Below are 21688 nucleotides of genomic sequence, written 5' to 3'. Positions count from 1 at the left end.
AAAAGTTTTCAAAAGCTTTGAGTTAAAAAAGTTTATTGAAGCATTTTTATGATAATATCAAGTGAGACAATTTACAAAATTATTAAGTATATATATTTTTTGTCAAAATTTTAGTCTCCATCGGGTAGATTATTCTCCGAATCAGTTTCCAGAGAGTCTATGGACTGTGAGGAATTGCGACTGCGTGAATAGACCGACTGGGCGCTCTTCAGAGCGCGTTCATTTTCCGCAAAACTGACAACAATCTTAAACTCCTCAGCAAGCGCATCGCAGAAGGGCACCTTTAAATAGTAAGAGGAGTAGAGTAGAGCAGAGTAGTAGAGAAGCATCTAACTTACCTCATAGAACTTGGCTTTCTTGAAGACAAACAAACACCAGTAGAAAAAGGAGATGATAAAGGAAAACAATGAACCAACGATTAGCACAGCGTAAATGCCACTTAAATTTTTCATGCCCAATGCAGAAGAGCCCTCGTCGTCGCTCTTGTCCTGCATTAAATGATAAAATTATTACACATAATCGAAAGAGTGCTTAACCATTGAAAACTTACGCTGCAAACACCGGCACCTATTTCATTCCACCATTTGTTCTTTAGCCTAGCCAGGACTCCCTGTTCCTGCAGCTCGAGCAGCGCATTGTTGAATTTATCGCGATACGGCCAGTCTAGGTAGCAGTATTTCAGTTTACTTTCAGTTTAAGATCAAGCTCGAATCCTTACTCACTCTTAGGCATTGCAATGCCATAACCCTTCTCATCCAGCGCTTCGCCAATCTTTTTCAGACTACATTCCCTCACCGTATTATACTCTATAGACGTTGACTCCATGAGAAAAGCATATTTTGTGCCCGCCTTGACTTTATCGACGCCAGCTTGATTTGTTTCAGTAAGCATCTCTGGATGATTGGTCATGTAGGTATTCATTTTCATGTAGATCGGGTCTTCGGACGTCTGAATTAGGGATAATAAGCATTGAGTACAGTTACGCTCTCCGACTTGCTACTTACCAAGAAAAAGTTTCTCGTTGAGCCGGTACGTTTTGCACCGTATTGAACGTCATCTTTGTTCTCTGCCAGATCTTCAACGCTGTTAATTGAGCTGGACGGGTTTTCTATGGTCAGAAACGCAGCCAAGTTCGCAGTGTATGACGATACCATGATCAGCGTGAAGAACCACCAAATAGCTGATATAGTACGTGTGCTCAGGGCTCTGCGATATGGAAAAGTGATTAATACAAATTAATTTTTACATTTTATGGTAATACTTGGGCGCGATCTCAGAGCCCTGTTGGAGCAACGCTCCTGTGGTGAACCACAGTGAATTATTTATGGTAAATTGATTCTCTAGTTCTTCCGGCTCTTCGATACAGGGATACGGATTATCCCATTCTGAAGGTGAGAGACGGCCCAGCACAAACAGACACAGTGAGACTCCTAAATACGCAATGCCCAGGTACAGCCAAACCTCCTTTGAAAATGGGTCCATGAATGAAAAGATCTCAGGCTCGGCCTTTTGCGGTTTTATATATAAAATGGCAATACCTTAACAGCAATAAAGTATTAATTAAAATCATTTTAAAGCATTATCTTCAATATGGCTTACCTAGGTTCATAAATGGTATGGAGAAGTCAATGGCTTCCTCTCTTTCTGAAGTGATAGTCAAATCAGTGATGGCCAGGTCTGCATGCTATTGGAGATTGTCGATTCATATATATATATATAGTTAATCACATAGTTAATACTACTTACGCCCTCAACAATTTCCTTGAGCATTCCTGTTGTCATGTTTGTGCTCTTATTGAAGGAGCCATAATCATTGCCACCATTGTGAAAGGTAAAGTTGAAGCCAAGTTTGTCAGCCAGCTCCTTAATCAGATCTACGCCATAGCCCTCGTACTGATCATTGCCAATCAGAGTATTAATGCTTTCCACCAGACTAGCATAGGGTTTGTTCTGAATATGGCAAAATGTTAAGCAGGGAGCCATATGCATATGAGGTTTAACTTACCGGGACAGAGATAAGCACTTTAAATGTTTTATTCACTAAGGTATTTTCCTCGTTCTCATTCAGATCTATTATCGGTGGTGGCCGCTTAAATTCAAAGTCTTTGCCCTCCTCCCAGGTGCCGATCTTCACCAGACCCACGGGCTGCAGCTCGATCACATCGAAGCTGAATTTCTTACGCATATTGCCTTGAAAAAATATTCGTCCCGTAATGGTTTTGTCCAAAATGTCCAACTGTAAAGCATGAAGATGAATATATAAATACTTCGAATTTCTTAAAACACTTTTACCGATCTCATATAGTTCTTGAATGTGGAGCCATCTGGCTGAACGTTATCATGGCGCTCAGAGCAATTCAGCTGCTGCGGCTGGTAGGGCAGAAAGTTGGTTGTTTCGGCAATGACTCGCACTGCATCATAGGTTAGGGCCATGGCCAACGTTATGGTGGAAGAACCTGCAATCATTGAATTAAGTAAGGGGGAATGGGGGAGAATTGATACTCAGCTCTTACCATTGTTCATGGGCTCACTTTCGCCTATCTCGTGTTGCAGTGTTTCGACTAAGTCACGCACCTCTTTCTTATCCGGGTCAAACATGCGTATGCCGGTTATATTTGCCTCGCTGTATTTGTACTCCTCCAGCTCGTAGGTGTGCAGATCAAGATTTCCCACCAAATATGTGTAGTCCTCATTCATGATGCCCACTTGCTGAGCCTGTCGCAGCAGCTCGGCCACGCCCTCCGTTGAGCCAACAACCACGATGCGGCTATCCTGCGATTTGCGGATGCGCCGCAGAACCGCCTTGTAGTTGCCATTGAGATTGAGATCGTAGCGCATCACTTTGATGACTGGTCCCTTGGTGCCATACAATGTCATTAGGTGATCCAGTATGGTGAGGTATTCCGCTGCAAGCAGTAACAAATTATCAGACATATTCCGATCGAAGGGGCATTTGCCATACAGGACTCGTAGCAGAAAATAAAGCGTGACCACTCGAACTGTGTGATGATGTCGAAGAGCGCATGGGCAATGTCCTCCGGATGCGGATGCAGGTTAAAGCCATCGGTCTGTGGACTCCACGACAGGTGCGGATATATGAAGGGCACATCCTTGGCATCGCAGGCATTCAGTAGATGGGCAGCAGTATGCCTGGCAGCAGGTCCAAATACGGCGCCCACCCCATTCTATCGCATGGTAACGATTTTAATTAACATTCAGCAATTCGTGTTTACGCATTTCTCACCTGCATTAGTCTGCATAGTTGCTCAAAAGCATGCACAGAGTTCCCATAAGCCACTTGCTCCGTTTCACCCACCAGCGGGACGCTCAGGTCGCTGTTAACCACGGCAATGGCATGCTCGAACGTTTGGCGTATTCTGTCCGTGCTATCGTCAGTGATTAGACCTGCGCGCCGTTGATTGAGTCAAAGAGCGGTGAGTATGCGAGAGTGTTTGAGTGGAATGTCTGCTCAGTTCTCTGTTGGCTTACCAATGCGTATGGCCTGTCTATTGGAAATTGCATAGGGATTGCTGCCGTAGCCATGGACCGCACGTGACCACAGAAGTACCACAACAGCCAACCAAAAATGCATTTAATCTACTTCTATTTGTTAATTTTGAATATTTTATTTTTTAATCAGTAAGTGTTCTGTGTCTATTTTTGATACTTTTCTCTGTTCTCTATATATATATTTTTGGACGACCAACTCAGACGGCGTTCCGTCCCCTCTGAAGACACTGCTACAACTGAAGAGGAATATATTAGAAAATATGCTCAAAAGTTTTCCAAAATATTTGTTTTGTATGAAGCTTGAAAGCTGCAAAGTTTTGGAACTGTTGCCAGTGTTGCGTAGTCCCCATATACAAATATATCAGAATGGATTGAAAATAATATTTCTTGATTCGTTTGTGCACATTTCGCTATTGTTAATATTTTATTAGAATTATCACAAACATAAATAGTTTCAACTAAATTATTGCAATTTAAAAATATAGTTAGTTAAATACTATAATATTTATATATAAAATAAAATCGTAAAGTATATCATACTTTATTTTAATTTTTTTTCTTTTTGGCACACTTCGGCTTTAATATCTTTGGTTGAATACACTTGCGAATATATCCTGGTAGTTTTAGTTTAATGGCAAGTCAGGCTTGGGATAAATCCGAAAATCAGCGCCATCTGTAAAGTTTAAAAGGCTTAAAGATAACAAAACTAATATTGAGTTTTAATTTACAAATTTTTACAAATTAATTAAGTCATAAATTCACAACTCTAACTTCAATTTTTCTCGAAATAATTTCTAAAATTTATGTGTTGGCTTGCTAATTGGAAAGACAATTGAAGAAGTTCACCACAGCAAGAAGGAGAGCAACAACCGCATAGGGAGGCCATTAAAAGCAATCCAACTAGTGGGCATAAATCACCATTAATTAAGGGAATGTAAATTGTGGCGCAACGGGACCAACTGAAGTGCGACGTTGTTGATGACAGCACCACAACAAGCCCATCTTCAATGCGATAAATGACAGTTGAGAGGAAGCTGGCGAACATCATGGGGCTCCGAAAGTGGAGCGATTCTGAGTGTGATGTGTCAGCATTGGAATGCCTAGTGCTAAGTGGTTTTATTAGTTGATATAATACTTACAATTAGCGTTAGATCCAACTGGCGTGTGCTGGTTGGTTTAGGAATGGATCGTTTGTAATACTCTTAGGCTATAGGAAACAATGGGCTGCGGCTACCACACACTGCACTTCTTTTGGGGATTCATGGGCGTGCCAGCCGCGCAGTTGAACTCGCGTGCAAAGTCGTATGAGTTGGAGAGGGTGCCGATGACACGATAGCGTCCAGGGCTATGTATGGCTGTATTCAGCTTGTTGCGTATCGCCTCCGGTCGCATGGCGCCGCACCACACCTGGCCGAAATTCAAGAAGAATAGCTGCGGTCCGGTCATATTCAGTCCCGGCAACATCTCATCTTTGGCCTCGTTTGGGTTTTCATTTAACCAACGCATGTAAGCGTGAAAAGCTTGCCGCAGTCCTCCATTGTCCGCAATATTCTCGCCTGAGGGGCAGATGACTGATGAGCCATGCAATTAATTGGATTACAGGATTTGTGGCCTACCTTGCGTGCTCTCGCCATTGAGAGCTATGCCCACCTCCTCGACCGTATAATTGCCGTACTGTGAAATGATACAGCGGGCGCGGTCGTCAAAGCCGCGAATGGACGAGTCCGTCCACCACTTGTGTATGTTGCCATTGCTATCGAAGAGCCGGCCTTTATCGTCAAAGCCGTGGGTCAGCTCATGCCCAATGACCACTCCGATGCCGCCAAAGTTCAGAGATTTGGGAAAATAACGATGATAGAAGGGCGGCTGCAGTATGCCAGCGGGAAACATGATCTGATTCTTGTTGCGGCTATAGTAGGCATTAACAATAGCCGGTGCCGTCTGCCAGTTGGTTTTGTTGACACGCTCGTGCAGCTTGGCCTGCTCCATCTTGGCCGTGTGCAGCAGCACATTGAGCGTGTTCTCAAAGTATTTGTCTGGATGTATATCGATGCCAGCGTACTTCTCGTTCAGCTCCTCGGCATTAAGTATGAAGTCCGGATAGCCAATCTTGAGGGACATTGCATTCACCTTCTCCTCGGCCAACAGCTTAGTGGTCTGATCTAGCCAGTCTGTGGTCTTCAGTATGTCCCGGAATGCCTGCTGCAGCTCGTGGGTCATGCGCATCGTGTCCCTCTTGCTGTTGTCATCGAAGTACCGACTCACAAACATCGAGCCTACGGCCATGCCCATATTCGTGTTCACCTGCGCTATGCACACCTTCCACCGCTGCGGACTCTCTTCGCGTCCGAAGAGCGCATGGTAGAAGCTCTGTTTGATGTCATCGAAGCGATCGTCAACATTGTTGATGCGATGCCGAACGAACCGCCACATCATATAGTTGGCCACTGTGCGGGGCTCCGTAACGGCAAGCAGTGCCACCAGCTGCTTCATGTACTCCACCGCATAGATGACCACCTGCTCCGTCTCGTTGACGTTGCGTCCCTGAAGCGTACTCAAGTACATAGTCCAGTCAATCTGTGGCACCGTCGCCTTCAGTTGCTGCAGCGTCATCCGTTTGTAGAGCTGTGCATGTAAAAAGTTATAGTATTATTGATAATAGGGAACAGTTTAATGAAGTATATCTCATTCTACTGTGATTTATCACCACTTACCTTGGTTACATTGAGTCTTTGCTCCGCTGGAGCTGTAATCGCTGCCAGCCTTGTCTCGAAGGCAATCAGTTCGGTGGCCGTATGAGCTGCATCCGCCTTGCTGGCGCCCAGCTTGTGCATCACCTCGGACATGTAGCGCTGGTAGGCAGTCAAATACTTGGCGTTGCTCTGCTGTAGAAAGTATTCGCGTGTGGGCAGACCCAGCCCGGTTTGATCGAACTGTATGATATTCTCCTCAGAGTTCTTGATATCAGCGCCCACCCACTGGACGATCAGAATGTCGTTGTTGTACCGACGCAGCGTGGCGGCTAGCTGCTGCCAGTTGAAGTGGGTGCTACGCCAATCCGGGTCAAGCACTGGCCAGCCGCCCAGCTGCCGAATGAGCGCGTGCAGCGGCTCCAGGCCGCGACGATTGAGCAGCTCGCTGTTCACGCATGACTTGTACAGATTCTTTGCCTTCAGTTGAGCATCGTGCTTGGGTTTCAGGAACTCCTTGGTATTCACTTGCATCGGTGTAATTTCCTCCTTGAACTTGTCCTTGTCTTTGTCAACGTCCCTATCCTTAACATGTATCGTAGATGACGCCGGCGTATCCTGCTCTCTGTTCCTCTCGCGCACTGGCTCAAAGAGCCTTTTCCGCTTGGTGGCATTGGTAAAGCGCTTATAGCGCACCAGCACACGATTCAGCAAATGACGCCGATGGACAATGTGCCGACGCAGACGCTCAGCCTTAAGCTCGGATGCCTGATCCGTTTCCGGCTCCTGCTCGTTCAGTTTGAATACGTTTTGCCGCACACGCATCTCTGAGTTCGGTGAGTGTGGACTCCTCTCAAGCAGATTGCGCAGCACTAAATCCAGACTCTCACGCAACATCTCAAAAGTATCGAAGCCCGCCTTGTCCTTTGGTATGGGATGCAGTCTCTCCCAGTTACCGCAGGCAAACTTGTAAAAGTCCACGCACGGATCCGCGTGTCTGTTCATGTAACGTTGCATGGTCTTCGACTGGGCCTGCCGTATATCCTCCCGAGTGCCCTGCTCATTCCAAAAAGATTGCAGTGAGCTCTCAATCAACTCCGCTTCCAAATTATCCACGTGCTGCTCCTGCTGTGCTTCGCGTCGCTCCCGCGCTGCCTTCCGTCGCCGGGACATGTACTGACTTTTATCCGGATACCGTTTGGGTGAGCTCTTCTTGTGAGTGGTGTCGAGCTCGGAGCCTTCATCGTCGACCACCGTGTTCCTCTCGGTGTCTGTCGCTTCGTTCGCAAAGCACTCGCTGGGCATTGCGCCAATTACAGAGCCATGGGGTAGGAAGGATGTGCGGGCATCTTTCATCAGAATGCTGCGATCCTCTAGCTCCAGCGTCTCGCCATTCGCATAGCGATAAGGCAGACAGCGTTTGGCTTTCTCTGCTGCGTTCAACTCTATCTGGGCACGCTTGGCGTGCGGCAACAGGAACTCATCATTGATTAGGTCATTGTAGGTCTCGCCCTCCGGCAGCAGCGACTCGTAGTCCTCCAGGTAGCCGGGCACCGAGATGTCAGCTTTGCGTTGCTCGCGTACGCGTTGTTCGCTCAACTGCAGCGCTTGCAGCATTCCGTCCAGCCGCAGTAGCAGCAGCAGCACCAATGTCAATGGCAGCATCACCACTGGAATCAGTAAGAGCAATTTGCAACAGGTTAGACCGGGACACCACTGTACGCGACCCGTTTGCTGATTAACCCCTAGCCCCAGCTTGACGCGACGCTCGGCACGAGCGCCATGCGGATTTGGCGGTGGGTGAGCACCGTGCACCTGCACCAGCGTCAGCTTCAGGGGGCTGAGTCGGCTCATAATGCACGTTTTCAAATATGTTTAATCAATATGAAAACGACAACGAATACTGCCGAATGGCGTGCTCTGGCCTTTATACTTTAATTAAACGCAATTTTGTTCGCGACGCAATTGCGAAAGAATGAAAAGCCGCCAGCTAAAGAGCCGCGAATCGAGATTCGAAAACCGAGAACCGAGAACCGAGCACCGAGCACCAAGCAACGCGAACCGCGAACTGCGATCTGATAACCGAGAGCAGCCAGCAGCGAGATTGAGTGCGGGCGCATCAGTCGCGCGCGCATTGCCTACTGAAACTGCTAGCTCCATTTGGGGCTGTCCAGTGCGCCGGTCAGGCTGGACGTAATCACGGCGCGCGACAAACAATTGAATGAAGACGACAACGGCAGAGACGACGCCGACACCCACAGCGCGGCGCTTAAATAAGCCCCTCAGAAGCATAGTACACAAGAAAAGGAGATGGCGTCAGAGACGGAAGAAGAGATAGAGACAGAAGAGGTAGCGACGTAATTGTGATCTGTGTTTACTGTTCAGATACTCTCCGTATGTATGTGTGTGTGTGTGTGTGTGTGTGTGTTTATGCGGTCTGCTACTTCCATTTAGTTTGCCTGACAGGCCGTAAAGCCAAGTAAATATTGACCGCTTGGGGTAACATTAATGTTCTACCGATATCAATGGGTCTTTGACCTTCTGCAATTGCTTCAACCTGCAGCAGAGTTGATCGCATTGCCATAGTCCCAGCATTTGACCCATTAACCTTATTTGGGCGCTTACAAATCGACCACTTCCGGTTGTATTAATGTGCGCTAATGTCTGCTAAATAAACAAGTTTTGCACAAGCAACAACAACAATAATACAATATAGCCATTACCAGCAGAGGCAGCTGCAGCCGTTGCAGCAACAAACATAACGTATAAAGAATTAGTGTCATTATCACTAGCACACACACACACACACTCACAAATGCACACAATCTGTGAATGGTGGCACCTCAGTGTTGACCTCCGTCCGGGTTCAGCTTTGAATTGGGTCTAAATTCAATCAATTTAATTTAATTTCACAAAACAATTGGACGTAACAGACAGCCAAAGCAGGTTAAACTTTGTGCTTCGCTGCGCTACACCCTACGGGGTACGGCATATGGACAGTGACAATTGTTGAGTAGTTAAGGAATTTGTGTGTACATACAAACTGTCGCCATAAATCTGTTTAATCAGTCCCAGAGCGACTTGGTGCCCTTTATATTTTCTTTTTTAGGAATGCTTCAAACATACGTATATTGAATAAAAAAAAGTGCCCTGCTGAAGCATTTATTTTAATTGTATTAGTTAACTTTTCGTTGAGTTTATGGAAAATCCAATTTACATTAATCTCTTCTAGAATGTCAATGGAAAAAGTCGCGACAAGGCGGAATTCTATTACCGTGCGTATACGTAATATTCATCATGGTTGTTAAAATGTCAAAAGTATTTACTGCTTATATACATAATCACTGGCTGCACACACATACACACATACATATATATTCATTTATACACACGCAAGTTACTAGTTAAGTGAATTTAAGCTACTTGCGAGGCGAAAGAAAACTTGTCAGTAAATTGCCTTTCGACATCATTTTGGGTTTAGGTTAGTATTACAAGATTATGCGGATAATTGCTGGCATGCGATGCCATCTAATATGGCGACACGCAGCTCATGCTCAACAAAACAGTCCACACTGCCTCGGACCCATCCCCACACACACACATTGAGCACATCAGCACATTCACGTTCGCATTCACAGAGTACAAGCCTATGGACACTTTTTTGTTGTTGTTGGGGTCCACTTCGCCATCTCGCACCGCACGAATTTGTGCTTCATGAACAGCAAACACGCAAATTAGCCTGAGTGTGTGTGTGTGTAAAATGAGATGTACTTGTATGCGAATGTGTGGATCGGCCTTTTTATGCGTGTGCTGTAGGGTGCATCTGTAGTGGTGTTCACTTGAATTGCCGTTCGTTCGTATGCTAATTTTAGCCTTAAACCTTTTAATTAGCGACTATGACCGAGATTGGATAACATGTCAATTAACAAGCAGATACACACACAGACACATGTGCAGATGTGTACGTGGCATGCACTGCATAGCATATTTGTTGCTGCGGCTGGCGCGTGCAACTGCAGTCTGCGGGTCTAGAGTTTATATAATTGTCAACCTTATGGCTTCTAATTGCGTTTGACCATCGGACTCATTTGATCTCTAGTTCAAGAACGCAAACTGTATGGAACTGAGCGAATATCTCACGTCAGGTTGTGTGAAAGGTAAACGAACCATTCATGAATCAGTTATTAAATGTGAGCGTGAATGAGCGTCGAATGAATGAACACCGAACTACTATAGAATCTTTTCAGTTGCGCCGTTTAATCACAAATTAGCTCTCTTATCAGCGCAGTACTTCCCCCTGCAATAATTGGCAGTCAGCTAGTCTGATGAGCTGAACAGCCACAACAGACAGAAAATTAATTAATAGTTAAGACGTATGTGATGTCTGTTCTTATCTGCCCTAAACTAGTCAAAGTATTTGGCATGTGCAGCTTCCCTGAGTTATACCCTGTATTTAAATAGCTGATTTGAGTGGTTATTATGAAAATATATTTACCAGCATGCAGTTTCGTATAATTGCTTAATAAACAGTTGAGTCGATGTACCTCTGTCTGCCTGTCTGTCTGTCTGAGACTTGAAATTGGCATCTATTTTATATATATTGAAATGTAATTTTCGATGCAGCAGTCGACGTCAACGTCAGCTGCGCTGTTAGCAGAGATGTGTAGAATTATTGGAATACCATTTCTCTAAAAGGGTTCAGGGGACCCCGAAGTCGAGCCGTCTCGCCTAGATTTGTCTTACTTGATTTTTTTTAGCATATCACGATTTGATCAATGCGGATGTGAAATTTTTCACTACTTATCGTCAACGACCGATTGGGAATGATTTTCACGTTTGTAACGATGCAACTCACAATGATGAATCATATTTACAAAACCAGTTTTCAGCACTTATTGCGTATTTCCTCAAAACAAAGTTACGTCGGCTCTAACTATAAGAACTGAACTCTGATCCGAGACATGGGCTGCATAACAGTTAAGGAACAACACTTACATTCAAACTGTGGCACACTTGAACTTGAACAGCTTTCCAGTTGCAATTGACTTCACACACTTCATGCAGTTTAGATATTGTATCGAGCACCGAGTATTTTTTGCAGTTGTTGTCGATGTAGCTGTCGCTGCTGCTGCTGCATCTGCCTGTTAACGCCTTGGCAGCGAAGTAACGAATGCTTCACCGGCCCGACAATGATGAGCGTTGAAGGCGAAATGTTGCTGGCCCTTGATGTGACGTTCTGATGGCGGAATAATGGTAGAGCTGCTGCCAGTATGCCCAGCACTCGGCGTACTGCTGCTACTAATTTTAATTGCCGCGAGATTACCGCTAATTGATATGTCTAAAGCAGCGGGCGCATCTGCTTTGCGGGCGCACTCACAGTGAAAGCCAGATGGGAACTCGACTGTGAGCATATCATCAGTGTTTCTTAACTGTTATCAGTTGACTTAATAGTCAAAGCTTAGTCTGACTGCAAAGTGCTTTTCAATTAAAACGAAAGCAAGTGCGAGGAGTACCAGTGCGAGTACGTGTACGACTTTAATAAACAATTGTTTTTGCTAACTAATTATTTACAGAATGATTTATGGGAGTGTTTTCAGTGGACTTGCTTTGGCTCAGTATGAAATTAACTGTCATATCGTTTAGGGAAAGTTGAAAAGAATGAATGAGCTTATGAGTGTGTGTGTGTGAGAGAGAGACAGCGATTTGGGAGGAGAGAAAAAGAGAGAGATAAAGTGACCGAGAGAGAGAGAGAGTGATTTAAGAAATTGGGGAGAAAGAGAGAGTGAGATGCAGGAAGAGATGAGAAGGAACTGCAGAGAGCGAAGCAGAGAGAATGAGATAAGAGATAGAGAGAGGCAGTGAGGAGAAAGAGAGAGAACAACAACAAAGACAGATACAGGGAGTCTCAACAGATACTGCGAGAGAGCGAAACCAAATTCTGATTAAATCTGAGCATAAGCCTTCTGCAGTACATGTCAATCAATTGTGATATGAGAATTGTGCGCTTAATTAAATTCTTTTCACAACAAATTAAACGCGAGTTGTCCACTCTAAAGTGCGTGCAAATAAATTGCAATTTGACATTCGAGTGGTATTAATTACCATAAGCACCATAATGTGGACATTAATCATTGGAATTGGCGTTGTCTACGCTTATGTACTCGATTAATTGATTACATGAGTGATTGAGCTTATTTGTTGTCAGGCTTTGACAAGAACATTTCAATTTGTATTGGCTGGACCACACCTGATATGTACATATGTACATATAGAACATTGATATGCTATGCTTGAAAATGTTTTTTTTTTTAACACCTGCTGGCATTCAAGCTGTTGGCGAATGTCGTCATGACATGTCCCGCGTCACGCTCCCAACTCAATTGCGATAGTAATTCTTAACGTATTTATTCAACACATTAAATTGTTTATTTGTTATTTGTTCTTGTTTGCTTTTGAATTACATATATTTTGATTAGCTAATTTATTTATTAAGCATTCTATTGTGAGCGTGCGTGTGTAGGGCTTCTAACTGGGCTTCGCAATATGCGAAATGCATTTTCTAAAGTGCTGCCCCGGGTAAATGTTTTCATTGCAAATAACAAATATGTGTGGGAGGCGCCGTTTATATTTTCCCATTTTTTATGGTTTCTGTGCTGGCTCTCCAGTTCCGTTTAAAGCAAGCATATTTATGGGACTATTTAACGAGTATATGTATGCAGTTGCAATTAAATTGACACGTTCTATGACTTTGATTGATGTTGATATATTGGCTATGCAAAAAAGGTATTACACTAGAATTAACATGTAAGGGAGAAAATGCATGAAAGAGATTGCTGAAAAGTCAATTATAATATATACTGCATTTAAACATATATTGCAAAAAAATGAATTAAATGTTATTTCTGCTAATGGAAAATGTAAATCCAATTTATTTCGAAATAAAACATAATGGCCAATTAATTATCCGGGTATTGGTTTATTCGCTTGATTACTGCATTACTGACACTCAATTTGCTTTGTTCGATTCCATTGCAGATATTCCGCTAATGCAGCCAATTCCCCGGTTTCTTTTCCATTTAAATGGCTAATTATTGGAAAACCAAAAGACAGCCATGCCAGCCAGTGGAAAGTATTTCGATTAGTGGCAGATACAGACCAAAATCGTTGGCCAGCCACACAGTTAAACACTGTCCCGAGCTGTGGGGCCGCTACAGTTGCGGATCCAAAAATGGTCGGCGTTTTAATACCTGTGCATAAATCTTATACTATCGATCATTGTCAAGTGGCTAGATAATTTACAATAAATCTGTACAGTATTAGAATCCGGCATAGTCGGCTTGTTTTTGTTGTTGTTGGGCGGTGCAATCGAAAGCTGCCATAGAGCGAGCAGCATACAACATAAATTAGGATAATTACAATTGCACCCACAAGTGCCATACGAGCCGTGGTAGTAGCAGTTGTTGTTGTTGTTGTTGTTGTTACTTTTGCCATGGGGCTAGCAAGAATTTTGATTGCATAAACACCATCAAAAGCAATAGCAACAGCAACAACTCGGAGTGGCCCAATAACATTTGCCGCTAAAAGTTTATGGCAAGCGAGTGGAAATGAAAATCCATTGGGCCGCTGCCACCGTCGCATTTGAGAATTAGCCAAAAAATGTGCAAACCATGGCAATTACAATAACAGCAACAACAAGCAGAGCTGTAAAATCAGGAAATGAGGCGAGAGGGTGCCAAGTGGAATAATCGCCATGGTGGCTCAGGCTTTGCGGTGGGCGACTGGATGCAAAAATCCACAATTAGGAGCCGCCGAATTTGGCCGCGAATGTTTGGCAACTCTTTTGCATACCGGGGCATGGACGGAGCTCCACTGTCTCCACAACATGTTCAGTTAAATTAGTTGCCCAAGCGCAAATTTAGTTTAGCAACTCATCGGCTGTAGGTCGGTTGGTGCACGTTGTGTGGCTGTGGTTGCCGGTCGGTGGTGCAGGCGTTGCCGTTCCTGCTGCAATCGGCCAACAGACAACAGACAACCAGACACAACAAAATCAATTAAAACGAATCGCTGAAGCAAAGTTCCACCGGCTCCAACGGCGACTCCAACTGTCAGCCAACTGCCAGCTGTCGACTCGTTCATCCGTGACTTTGCACTTTTACGATGGCAACGGTAACGGCAACCGTAACGGTAACGGCTATGCCAGCAACTAACGATTGCAATTTCAATTGAGTGACCACCCGCCCGCATAAGTTGACCAGGCCAAGCTCTTGCCTATCGCCCGGTTGCGCATGCGCAAAGGTGTTGCACTTAGGCAATTGATATGCTTAATAATATTGCCCACTGCCGACACTGAATGCAAACATTTTGTAGGTTGTTGCTGTTGCTGCGGACCAAAATAAATGAACATGAACATACAATTGCAGCAATGCAGACTGGCCAAATGCCAATCTGGGATATAAATTAGGCATATTTAAGATGCAGACACGCTCACAGACATCAAACGAGATTTGGCCAGCCTAATATGTTTTAACAAATTTTAGCTAATGTTCATAAAATGGCTGAAGAAATTTCACAAGTTCTTTCACAATTATTATTATAGTGTGGACTTTTAATTGTATATTTATTATATTTATTATATTTACTATAAGCATAAAGAAATCATATTTTTAATAATGGCACACATTCTCTTACGTGATTTCAGAAAGATTCAGTGCGTTGCCTTTGGAAAATATATGCTGTGCATTCCCACAAGAACTGCTCACTTACCACATTACGCACACATCGATTAGTCTCCATCGGACACTTCATTCATCTGCAAGTTTTCTTGTGTGTGTGTGCGCTGAACTTCAGCCATGGCATTGACTTACAATTTGTTAGCGCACGCAAGTTGCTCTAATCGACACGTTGCACAGCTGCAACTGGTTTTGTATTGCTTTTTTTTTCGGACCCACCCAAGGCTGACGAACCAGAAATTGCGTATACGCAACATGTGCCACTCGCATGCGTCACTGCCGCATTCGTTAAGTGTGTGTCTTGGTGAATGTGTGTGCTTTGTTGTCGTTGTTGCTGTTGTTGCTTTTGCAAGTGTTGCAGTCGATTTGACGCTGTTGTCGTTAATAGCGCTAACAAGTTGCATTGTTTTCCATGCAACCCATTTGACTTCAATTCGATCCGCCGCATTTTCATTCGCTTTTCAATTCAATTGCGAGCTTTCACGCAATTTTCATGCTGTGATTGCTAGTGACAATTCGATTAGTCCACGCCGTTTATTCAAAATCGATTGCGGCATTTAGTCAGCAATAACGAAAAGATAATGCAATAATTGGCATGCAAGAGGATTGCCTGCAATTAATAAGAACCTTGTCGCAATCAAAGCACTGCGACGGGCGGGCACAGCGTAATTAGCCAGTAAAAGGAACTCTTAGCATAGCTCCACCGGAATCCCTTGCTATGCGATTTCTGCTAGTTCCTTATACCTTAGCTTAGTGCTGAACGTTTTTCTCTCCTACGTTCTTTCATAATTCCGTTTTGCTCTATTTACTCCGTTGGCCCAGCTTAATTATCTTTTTATTTTTTATATATATATATATATATATTTTTTAATTCCATAAACTTTGCTGCAGGTCAGCGCTGGGCAGAGGGCAGAGGGCAGCTTGTAACTTGGCCAGAGCAATTTTACTGCATTTCTCTGCTCTAATCTGAGTAACACTGCTGCGCACTGCTAATTAACCTTGAAAATCTGAGCTGAATAGCCAAGGGTGGGCCTGGGCAACTGGTTGCTAGCTGCCATAGAGCTAGACCTATCCGATCAATCAATTGAAAAGTTTCAGCTGTGGCCTTTGTTATTTCGATGGCAGATTGCTTGACAGGCATTGTGGACATTTTTCGTTCCTGTCATTGCATGAATTTGAAAGTGAAACTGAAGCTGACAGCTCGACATTTAGATAGCGATGCATACGGCGCAGAGAGAGAGCCCTAATCGGGCGACACTTGAGCGACATTTGTTGTTGTTTTTCCTTCATCTCGATTTTGGGCATTTACTCGCACCTGACTCGCGGTGATTGGACGACCTTCACATAGGGCACAAACATGAATATAAAACGAATGTCGCCAGTCTAACAGTTATATTTGAGCATATATCACAATTCCAATTAGAATCCTTTTTTCCCAAAGGCAATTTGTTCGAGCTTCGACAGTCTCAGTTTCAACAGAAGTAAAATGCCATAAATCTTGACGAGTTTACTCTGACATCAATACGACAAGTTTTGTGAGTTAACTTTAAAATCAGTTTAGTTAGCATATATATTGAATTGTCAATATAAATAGTCAAGCAATGTTAAATCGCAAATAAAGCTCTTGTAATGCTACAAGCTGACATCACTGACATAATTTCCGTTTTTTGTTGATCTACATAGGCAAATAAATTTTATATCAAGTATAAACTTAAGCTTCCTAATTCCGGTGTCATTTTTCGTGTGGAAGAAGTAGCTACTTGAAAGTCAGCGCCATTTAATGATTTGACTATTTTTATGTATCTCTCAGCAGCTTGTGCATAATTTGACCAGCACCGGCCCCAATCTGAGCTCCTGCCTCGATAAAGTAACAAAATCTTTACGGTATTTTATAAGATTTTATGGAGTACAAATTTAATGCTCCGCTTCGCCTCAGCAGTAGCGCAGCTCTGCTCACCTGTTTTTTATACGCTCATTTTAGCAGAGGACTCCAGATGCGAATCAATTTCACCGTGGGCTATACTCGGCGTTTATTTGCCTGCCTTTGAACAGCAGTCCAGCCAGCCAACTCCATTTGCAACGGTTGCCATCGCACGTAGCTGCCTGCCCCATCGAGTCGCGTCGTAGCAACGTGTTGGGGTTTGATTTCGTTTTGGATGCGGGATCGTTGGGTGGTCAGTTGGCTGCTAAAGAGCGCAACTCTGACTTTTTTGGCGTTTTTTTTTATGAATGCTGGCAGACTTTTTTTGGGAATGTTTTTTGTTTTGGTTTTTAATATCAGAGGCCAAATGGTGAGGCGCGGCCCCCAGCAATGCTCTCCAACCAGTTGGCCGCCCGTCATTTCATTCGCTTGTGCGCACTTTATGGACATGAATCTGAGCATAACAGCGTGCTGCATGTGTCCATGTATCCAAGTTGCTGCTGTGCGGTTTATGTGTCACTTTTTTGGGGGCAAATGGAAATCCATTCTTATCGCACGCTAAGAATTTCCATGTCAAATACGTTGAAGGTTAAGCTCGGCAGCAAGGCGCGAGCGTTCCTGGTTGCGTGGGACGTGCGTAACCCAAGTCACATTATCAGATCATGGTCGTTTGGCAATATATTTCATACAGGAAAGTCATCCACAGCCACAGCAGAGTTTCTGTGGGGAATCGCTGCACTGTTGTAAGCCAACTGGCCCCAAATATTAAGGCGGCACAAAGTGTTGCAAGCAAACCAGCCCAAAGACTGGTTTGAAGCGTGTCAAATTGCTTCAAGTTGTATGCCAGCTGCTGTGGCTGTGGCTGCTGTTGCTCTGGCTGCGGCTGCTGGTTGTGGCTGCTGCTTCAGTTTGTTGGCCGTCTGGAACTGGGCCACAAAATGCAATATTAATATCAATATCACTAGTGGCAGGCCAACCCACGCGTTTGACGGGCCACTGCACCCAAATCGCATCCTAGACAAATTGCCATCTAATGCGCGCGCACAACTGCCCAATCAATCAAGCTGGAACAATATTCGTAATTTGATTTCTGTGCACCCAGAGTCGCGACAGTTGGTTGGCCCTTGGCGTAGCAGTCAACAGTCTACTTGCAGCGACCCGTCCCGTCCTATGACAATTTGCCATAACCACAGACCAAGTCAAAACAGTGTTTCCTCCTCCAGTGGAGTGCCGCGGCCCCTCCCCTCTCGTCTAGCAACGCCTTAATGATAAGTTAGTCAACTTTTTGTGCCGTCCGCGTCCATAATTTTCGTAATTTCATGTTAGGGCGGCCACCGTTGATTGAATTGAATTATCTGCTACTCAGCGCGTATAGCTGAATCAAATCAAATCAAATCCAAATCCAAATAGAAACTGCATACAAGTGCAACTCAGCAGCTGCAAGTGCTCGTTTATGGGTGGTGGTAGTTCAAGTTGCGATCGTAGTTAGCTACGCTTTTTATCTGTGGCAATAATTGAAGGCAATTAAATTCATAAATTTTAATGATTTATTTAAACTTTGCACGCTTAGCACATTGAATTAATTCTTAAGATAACTACAGGGTGTTGCCACTGGCTATTTGAGGAAATTTATGGTAGATAATTTTGAAAAGACGAATTTGCTGATCTACAGAAAGAAATTATTTGTAGGTATTTAACAAAAAATTGCTATTTAAATAAATAAAAAAAATCTAATACAATTTTCAATAATTTTGGATTATATACAAACTTAAAATTTGTTTAATATTGCAATAAAAAAATTAAAGCATTTTTAAGATAATAAAGTTACAGTTAAATTTTATAGAGTTTTCATAAATAACTTATTTGCAAACCAAAATACAGGGTATTCATCTGACTCATAGTCTCTAGCCAGTATAAGAGCCGTTTTATATTCAGCAATTAGCTAAAGATAATTAACAGCAAATATTTGAAGCAAGAGCTTGAGTAAGAACAAACAGCATTAGACATATGAAGGTAATCAAATAATTGATACACCCATACACAAATAGCTCGAGTGCGAAATCACACCCCACGGCGCGAGTCCGTCTGACCGAGAGTCCGCCATGGAGTGTCGGTTGTGCTTCAGTGCACCTCGGCGAGCAAAGCGGAGCAGCAGTTGCATTAATGACTTCCAAATAACTAACCAAAACTTGGACGAGTGCAAGAATTTCAATGCCAGCTGCAGCGCAGTGATGCGTGACGGGTCCTGAGTGGTCTACTCTGATTTCCCAGGCCACATTGAATTGGCTCAGAGCTGCCAGCTTGGCAGTGTGGTGCACCATTTTATTGTCTTCACTGGCTGTGTATGAATATTAATTGCTTTTAATTGGAGCGAGCCAAGTGTTGCTCTTGTCGTACTCATTTGCCTAATGGCCCAGCAGATCAGTAATTGGCCAGGCTAAGCAGCTGGCCAACTGGTCAACTCAAAGCTGTACTCACAATGTGGTAGAATTCGCCATAATTATGTTGTTTACAGCTAGTGCAATTAATTAAACATGACATCGCTTATGAATATGGATAATCGAGCAACACGATAAACTGACTGCACATAACACCTGACTGTCTGAAAAATATATATCCGAAATAAACAATTACTTCTAATAGCTACAAACCTGGACAATAATAATTAAAGAGACGCTGACAATTGGCCAGGCATTTGGCTTGCAATTTACTGCCGCATTTTCAGTCTTGTACTCCCCATTCCCCATGCCCCATTCCCCATGCTGAATGCCAGAATTTGCATATATGCTGATAAATAAGAACAGTCACCGTACGCCCACATACGTCTTATGATTGTTGTTGTTGGCCAGCTGATTTCGCGTCGCATGGGATTGTCTGGAATTGGCGAGTAATGGTAGGGCATAGAGGGTGCTAAGCTTGTATATTTAATTACATATTAGAGTTGAGCCTAAGTGCTGAAACTATTAAATTCAAGTGAAATAGGCGTATATTTGATATGTTTAGTATAAAGGTTACATGAGGTGTAATATTACCTTAAGGTGAAGTGCTACAAAAAGTGAAGTATAAATTATTATATAAATATATATTTCTATATTTTTTACTTCCAATATATTAATAAATGAAAAATGAAATTTGTGTTATAAAAATTACTTTCAAATTAACTTGATTTATTTTCAAGGTATTTTTGAAATGATTAATGGAATTATAATTATAAATACCTAATTGTTAAAGTGAATGTGAAGCATGCACGGTAAATTGATTGCCCAGCATTTTCCACTTGCCTTGCCCGATTGCATTTTACCCAAACTAATTATAATTTGTAATACTCTGCAAAGTGTCATTTTAAATACAAGTATTTCATGTAATTATTTGATTAACACTTTTATGCACCAGTCTATTCATGCATGTGTGTATCATATGCCACACCGTTCTGCATGTAGCGCACCCATATAAAACGATAATTATAGCTCACAAATTGCAGGAGAGGTGGGCATGCACAAATCTGTAGATTGCACTTGAGTAGCTCAGCCCACATGTCGGCAAAGACAACAACGAAATATATTTGCAAAAAGTAAAGAAAATGAAAATGAAAACGAAGGTGACAACGGGAATATAATTTATAATGTTGCGCATGCCACAAAAATGTCAAAACACACCCGCCACGCCCCCCAAGGCAGTCGTAGGTTCTGTAGGGGGAGTTCAAGAGAGCAAATTGCATTTGGGTTATTCAAATGAGGCTGGCGCTGACGTTGCAGTTGAGACAAGCTAAATGAAGTTGCGGCTTTGTGTGCAACACATGCAACACACACGCTGCCGCAATGGCTGGCGCCAATCGAATGCAAATAATCGAACTCTCAATGCGCACTCGTTATTAAATGTGTTGCTTGTGTGCTGTCTGTTGGCCAGGTAAAACAATAAAAGAATAACAGCAAATCAACAACAACAACAACAACAACAACAGTTGCTGCAAAGTGTGGCAAATGCAACATCAAGATTGAACTCCAAAGAAATGCTGCAACATGTGGCAACAACGGCAATACTCTGTTTTATGTCTTTTGTTTTGTACGCCATGCTTTTGTTTTTAATTTGCAAACTTTTCGTTTCAGCCCGTTTTCGATGCAGTTCAATGATTAAAGAGGCAAAACGCCCAGAAATTGGCTTACAATTTGTGTTTTTGTGTTTTTGTTTTTGTTTTTCAACTTTTTTCAAAAAATATTTGTTGTTCGTTGAATTTCGGTTGTGGCCCGTGGCATGTTGCAAGCCACGGCAACTGCAACTCCCTAAGCGCCGCACTAGCATAACAAATTCATAAGAATTTTTTAATTTGCTGCCCATGCCGCCGTGCTAAGGCAGCGAAGGCATGGGCCCCTTGTTGCCGGCTGATGTGAGCGCTTGCGGGCGTGGTCTCTGGGCATTTTTTCTCTTTTTGGAAAGGCACGCGCCGATAAGATCGCACATAAAGTGTATATGCCGAATAATGAGTACTAATTGTTCAATCCACGGAAGTTCAAATGCCCACACATTCGCATTCACCAACGCGTTCACAAAACAGCCAAAAACAGAAAGCAACAAACAAAAAATGTCGTAAAAAACCCGCCAAGATAGCAATTAAAATTCTTTTCCGACGTGGCCATAACGTTTGAGCCGATCGAAAGCAAGGTCAGGGCAGCATTTGCAGTGACAAACGCAGAATGCAGCGGCCTTAGCTACAGACATGTGTGCATGTGCGTACTATATGGTATATACAATTTTATAGCCATTTCTAGCTATAAACCCGCTGGCAGCATGCCTGGACAACATTCATGGCTCGATTCTGCAGCGGTTGCGACTGCCGCTTC

At 43.4% G+C, this 21688-nt stretch overlaps 2 protein-coding genes and 1 long non-coding RNA gene across 5 annotated transcripts; 1 reads left to right on the top strand and 2 right to left on the bottom strand.

The window, feature by feature from the left end:
- Nucleotides 1-78: 78 nt before the first annotated feature.
- Nucleotides 79-3765, bottom strand: GluRIID (Glutamate receptor IID). The gene is made up of 14 exons (XM_089256717.1): nt 3490-3765; nt 3245-3405; nt 2963-3185; nt 2514-2906; nt 2293-2456; nt 2006-2236; nt 1747-1950; nt 1600-1684; nt 1262-1538; nt 1005-1206; nt 723-948; nt 551-663; nt 339-488; nt 79-281 (listed from the first exon to the last, which is right to left on the bottom strand). Exons 1-14 carry the CDS (start codon nt 3590-3592, stop codon nt 111-113), a joined length of 2703 nt encoding a protein of 900 aa, XP_089112843.1. The 5' UTR covers nt 3593-3765; the 3' UTR covers nt 79-110.
- A 128-nt stretch (nt 3766-3893) lies between these two features.
- Nep4 (M13 family metallopeptidase neprilysin 4) lies at nt 3894-11644 on the bottom strand. Of its 3 annotated transcripts, none has more exons than XM_018113032.3 (5): nt 11196-11644; nt 6225-7870; nt 5127-6135; nt 4650-5066; nt 3894-4183 (listed from the first exon to the last, which is right to left on the bottom strand). In XM_018113032.3, the coding sequence occupies exons 2-4, from the start codon at nt 7863-7865 to the stop codon at nt 4741-4743; spliced, it is 2976 nt and encodes a 991-aa protein (XP_017968521.1). In that variant the 5' UTR covers nt 7866-7870; nt 11196-11644; the 3' UTR covers nt 3894-4183; nt 4650-4740. The 3 variants fall into 3 exon arrangements, with proteins under 3 accessions (XP_017968521.1, XP_089112842.1, XP_017968520.1); XM_089256716.1 differs by lacking the exon at nt 11196-11644 and adding an exon at nt 10368-10389; XM_018113031.3 differs by lacking the exon at nt 11196-11644 and having other exon boundaries at nt 6225-8244.
- LOC149092105 (uncharacterized) lies at nt 8426-11763 on the top strand. The gene is made up of 2 exons (XR_016196260.1): nt 8426-8549; nt 10958-11763. It is a non-coding gene; the product is annotated as an uncharacterized LOC149092105 (long non-coding RNA).
- The last annotated feature ends 9925 nt before the right edge of the window (nt 11764-21688 follow it).

Source organism: Drosophila navojoa, chromosome 2 (genome assembly GCF_054131105.1).
Source record: "Drosophila navojoa isolate 15081-1374.11 chromosome 2, UAZ_NAV_1.0, whole genome shotgun sequence".
NCBI classification, from domain to species: domain Eukaryota; kingdom Metazoa; phylum Arthropoda; class Insecta; order Diptera; family Drosophilidae; genus Drosophila; species Drosophila navojoa.
This window is presented reverse-complemented; position numbering and strand designations above follow the sequence as displayed.

Bases quoted from the DNA above. Each gene is read 5' to 3' on its own strand.
- GluRIID (XM_089256717.1), bottom strand. From the start codon at position 3,592: ATGCATTTTTGGTTGGCTGTTGTGGTACTTCTGTGGTCACGTGCGGTC. The intron at 2,907-2,962 runs GTATGGCAAATG...TACTGCTTGCAG, and splicing joins TATTTTCTGCTACGAGTCCT to CGGAATACCTCACCATACTG. The intron at 949-1,004 runs GTAAGTAGCAAG...TCCCTAATTCAG, and splicing joins CAACGAGAAACTTTTTCTTG to ACGTCCGAAGACCCGATCTA.
- Nep4 (XM_018113031.3), bottom strand. From the start codon at position 8,054: ATGAGCCGACTCAGCCCCCTGAAGCTGACGCTGGTGCAGGTGCACGGT. The intron at 6,136-6,224 runs GTAAGTGGTGAT...TTACATGCACAG, and splicing joins AAAGACTCAATGTAACCAAG to CTCTACAAACGGATGACGCT. The intron at 5,067-5,126 runs GTAGGCCACAAA...TCTGCCCCTCAG, and splicing joins CAATGGCGAGAGCACGCAAG to GCGAGAATATTGCGGACAAT.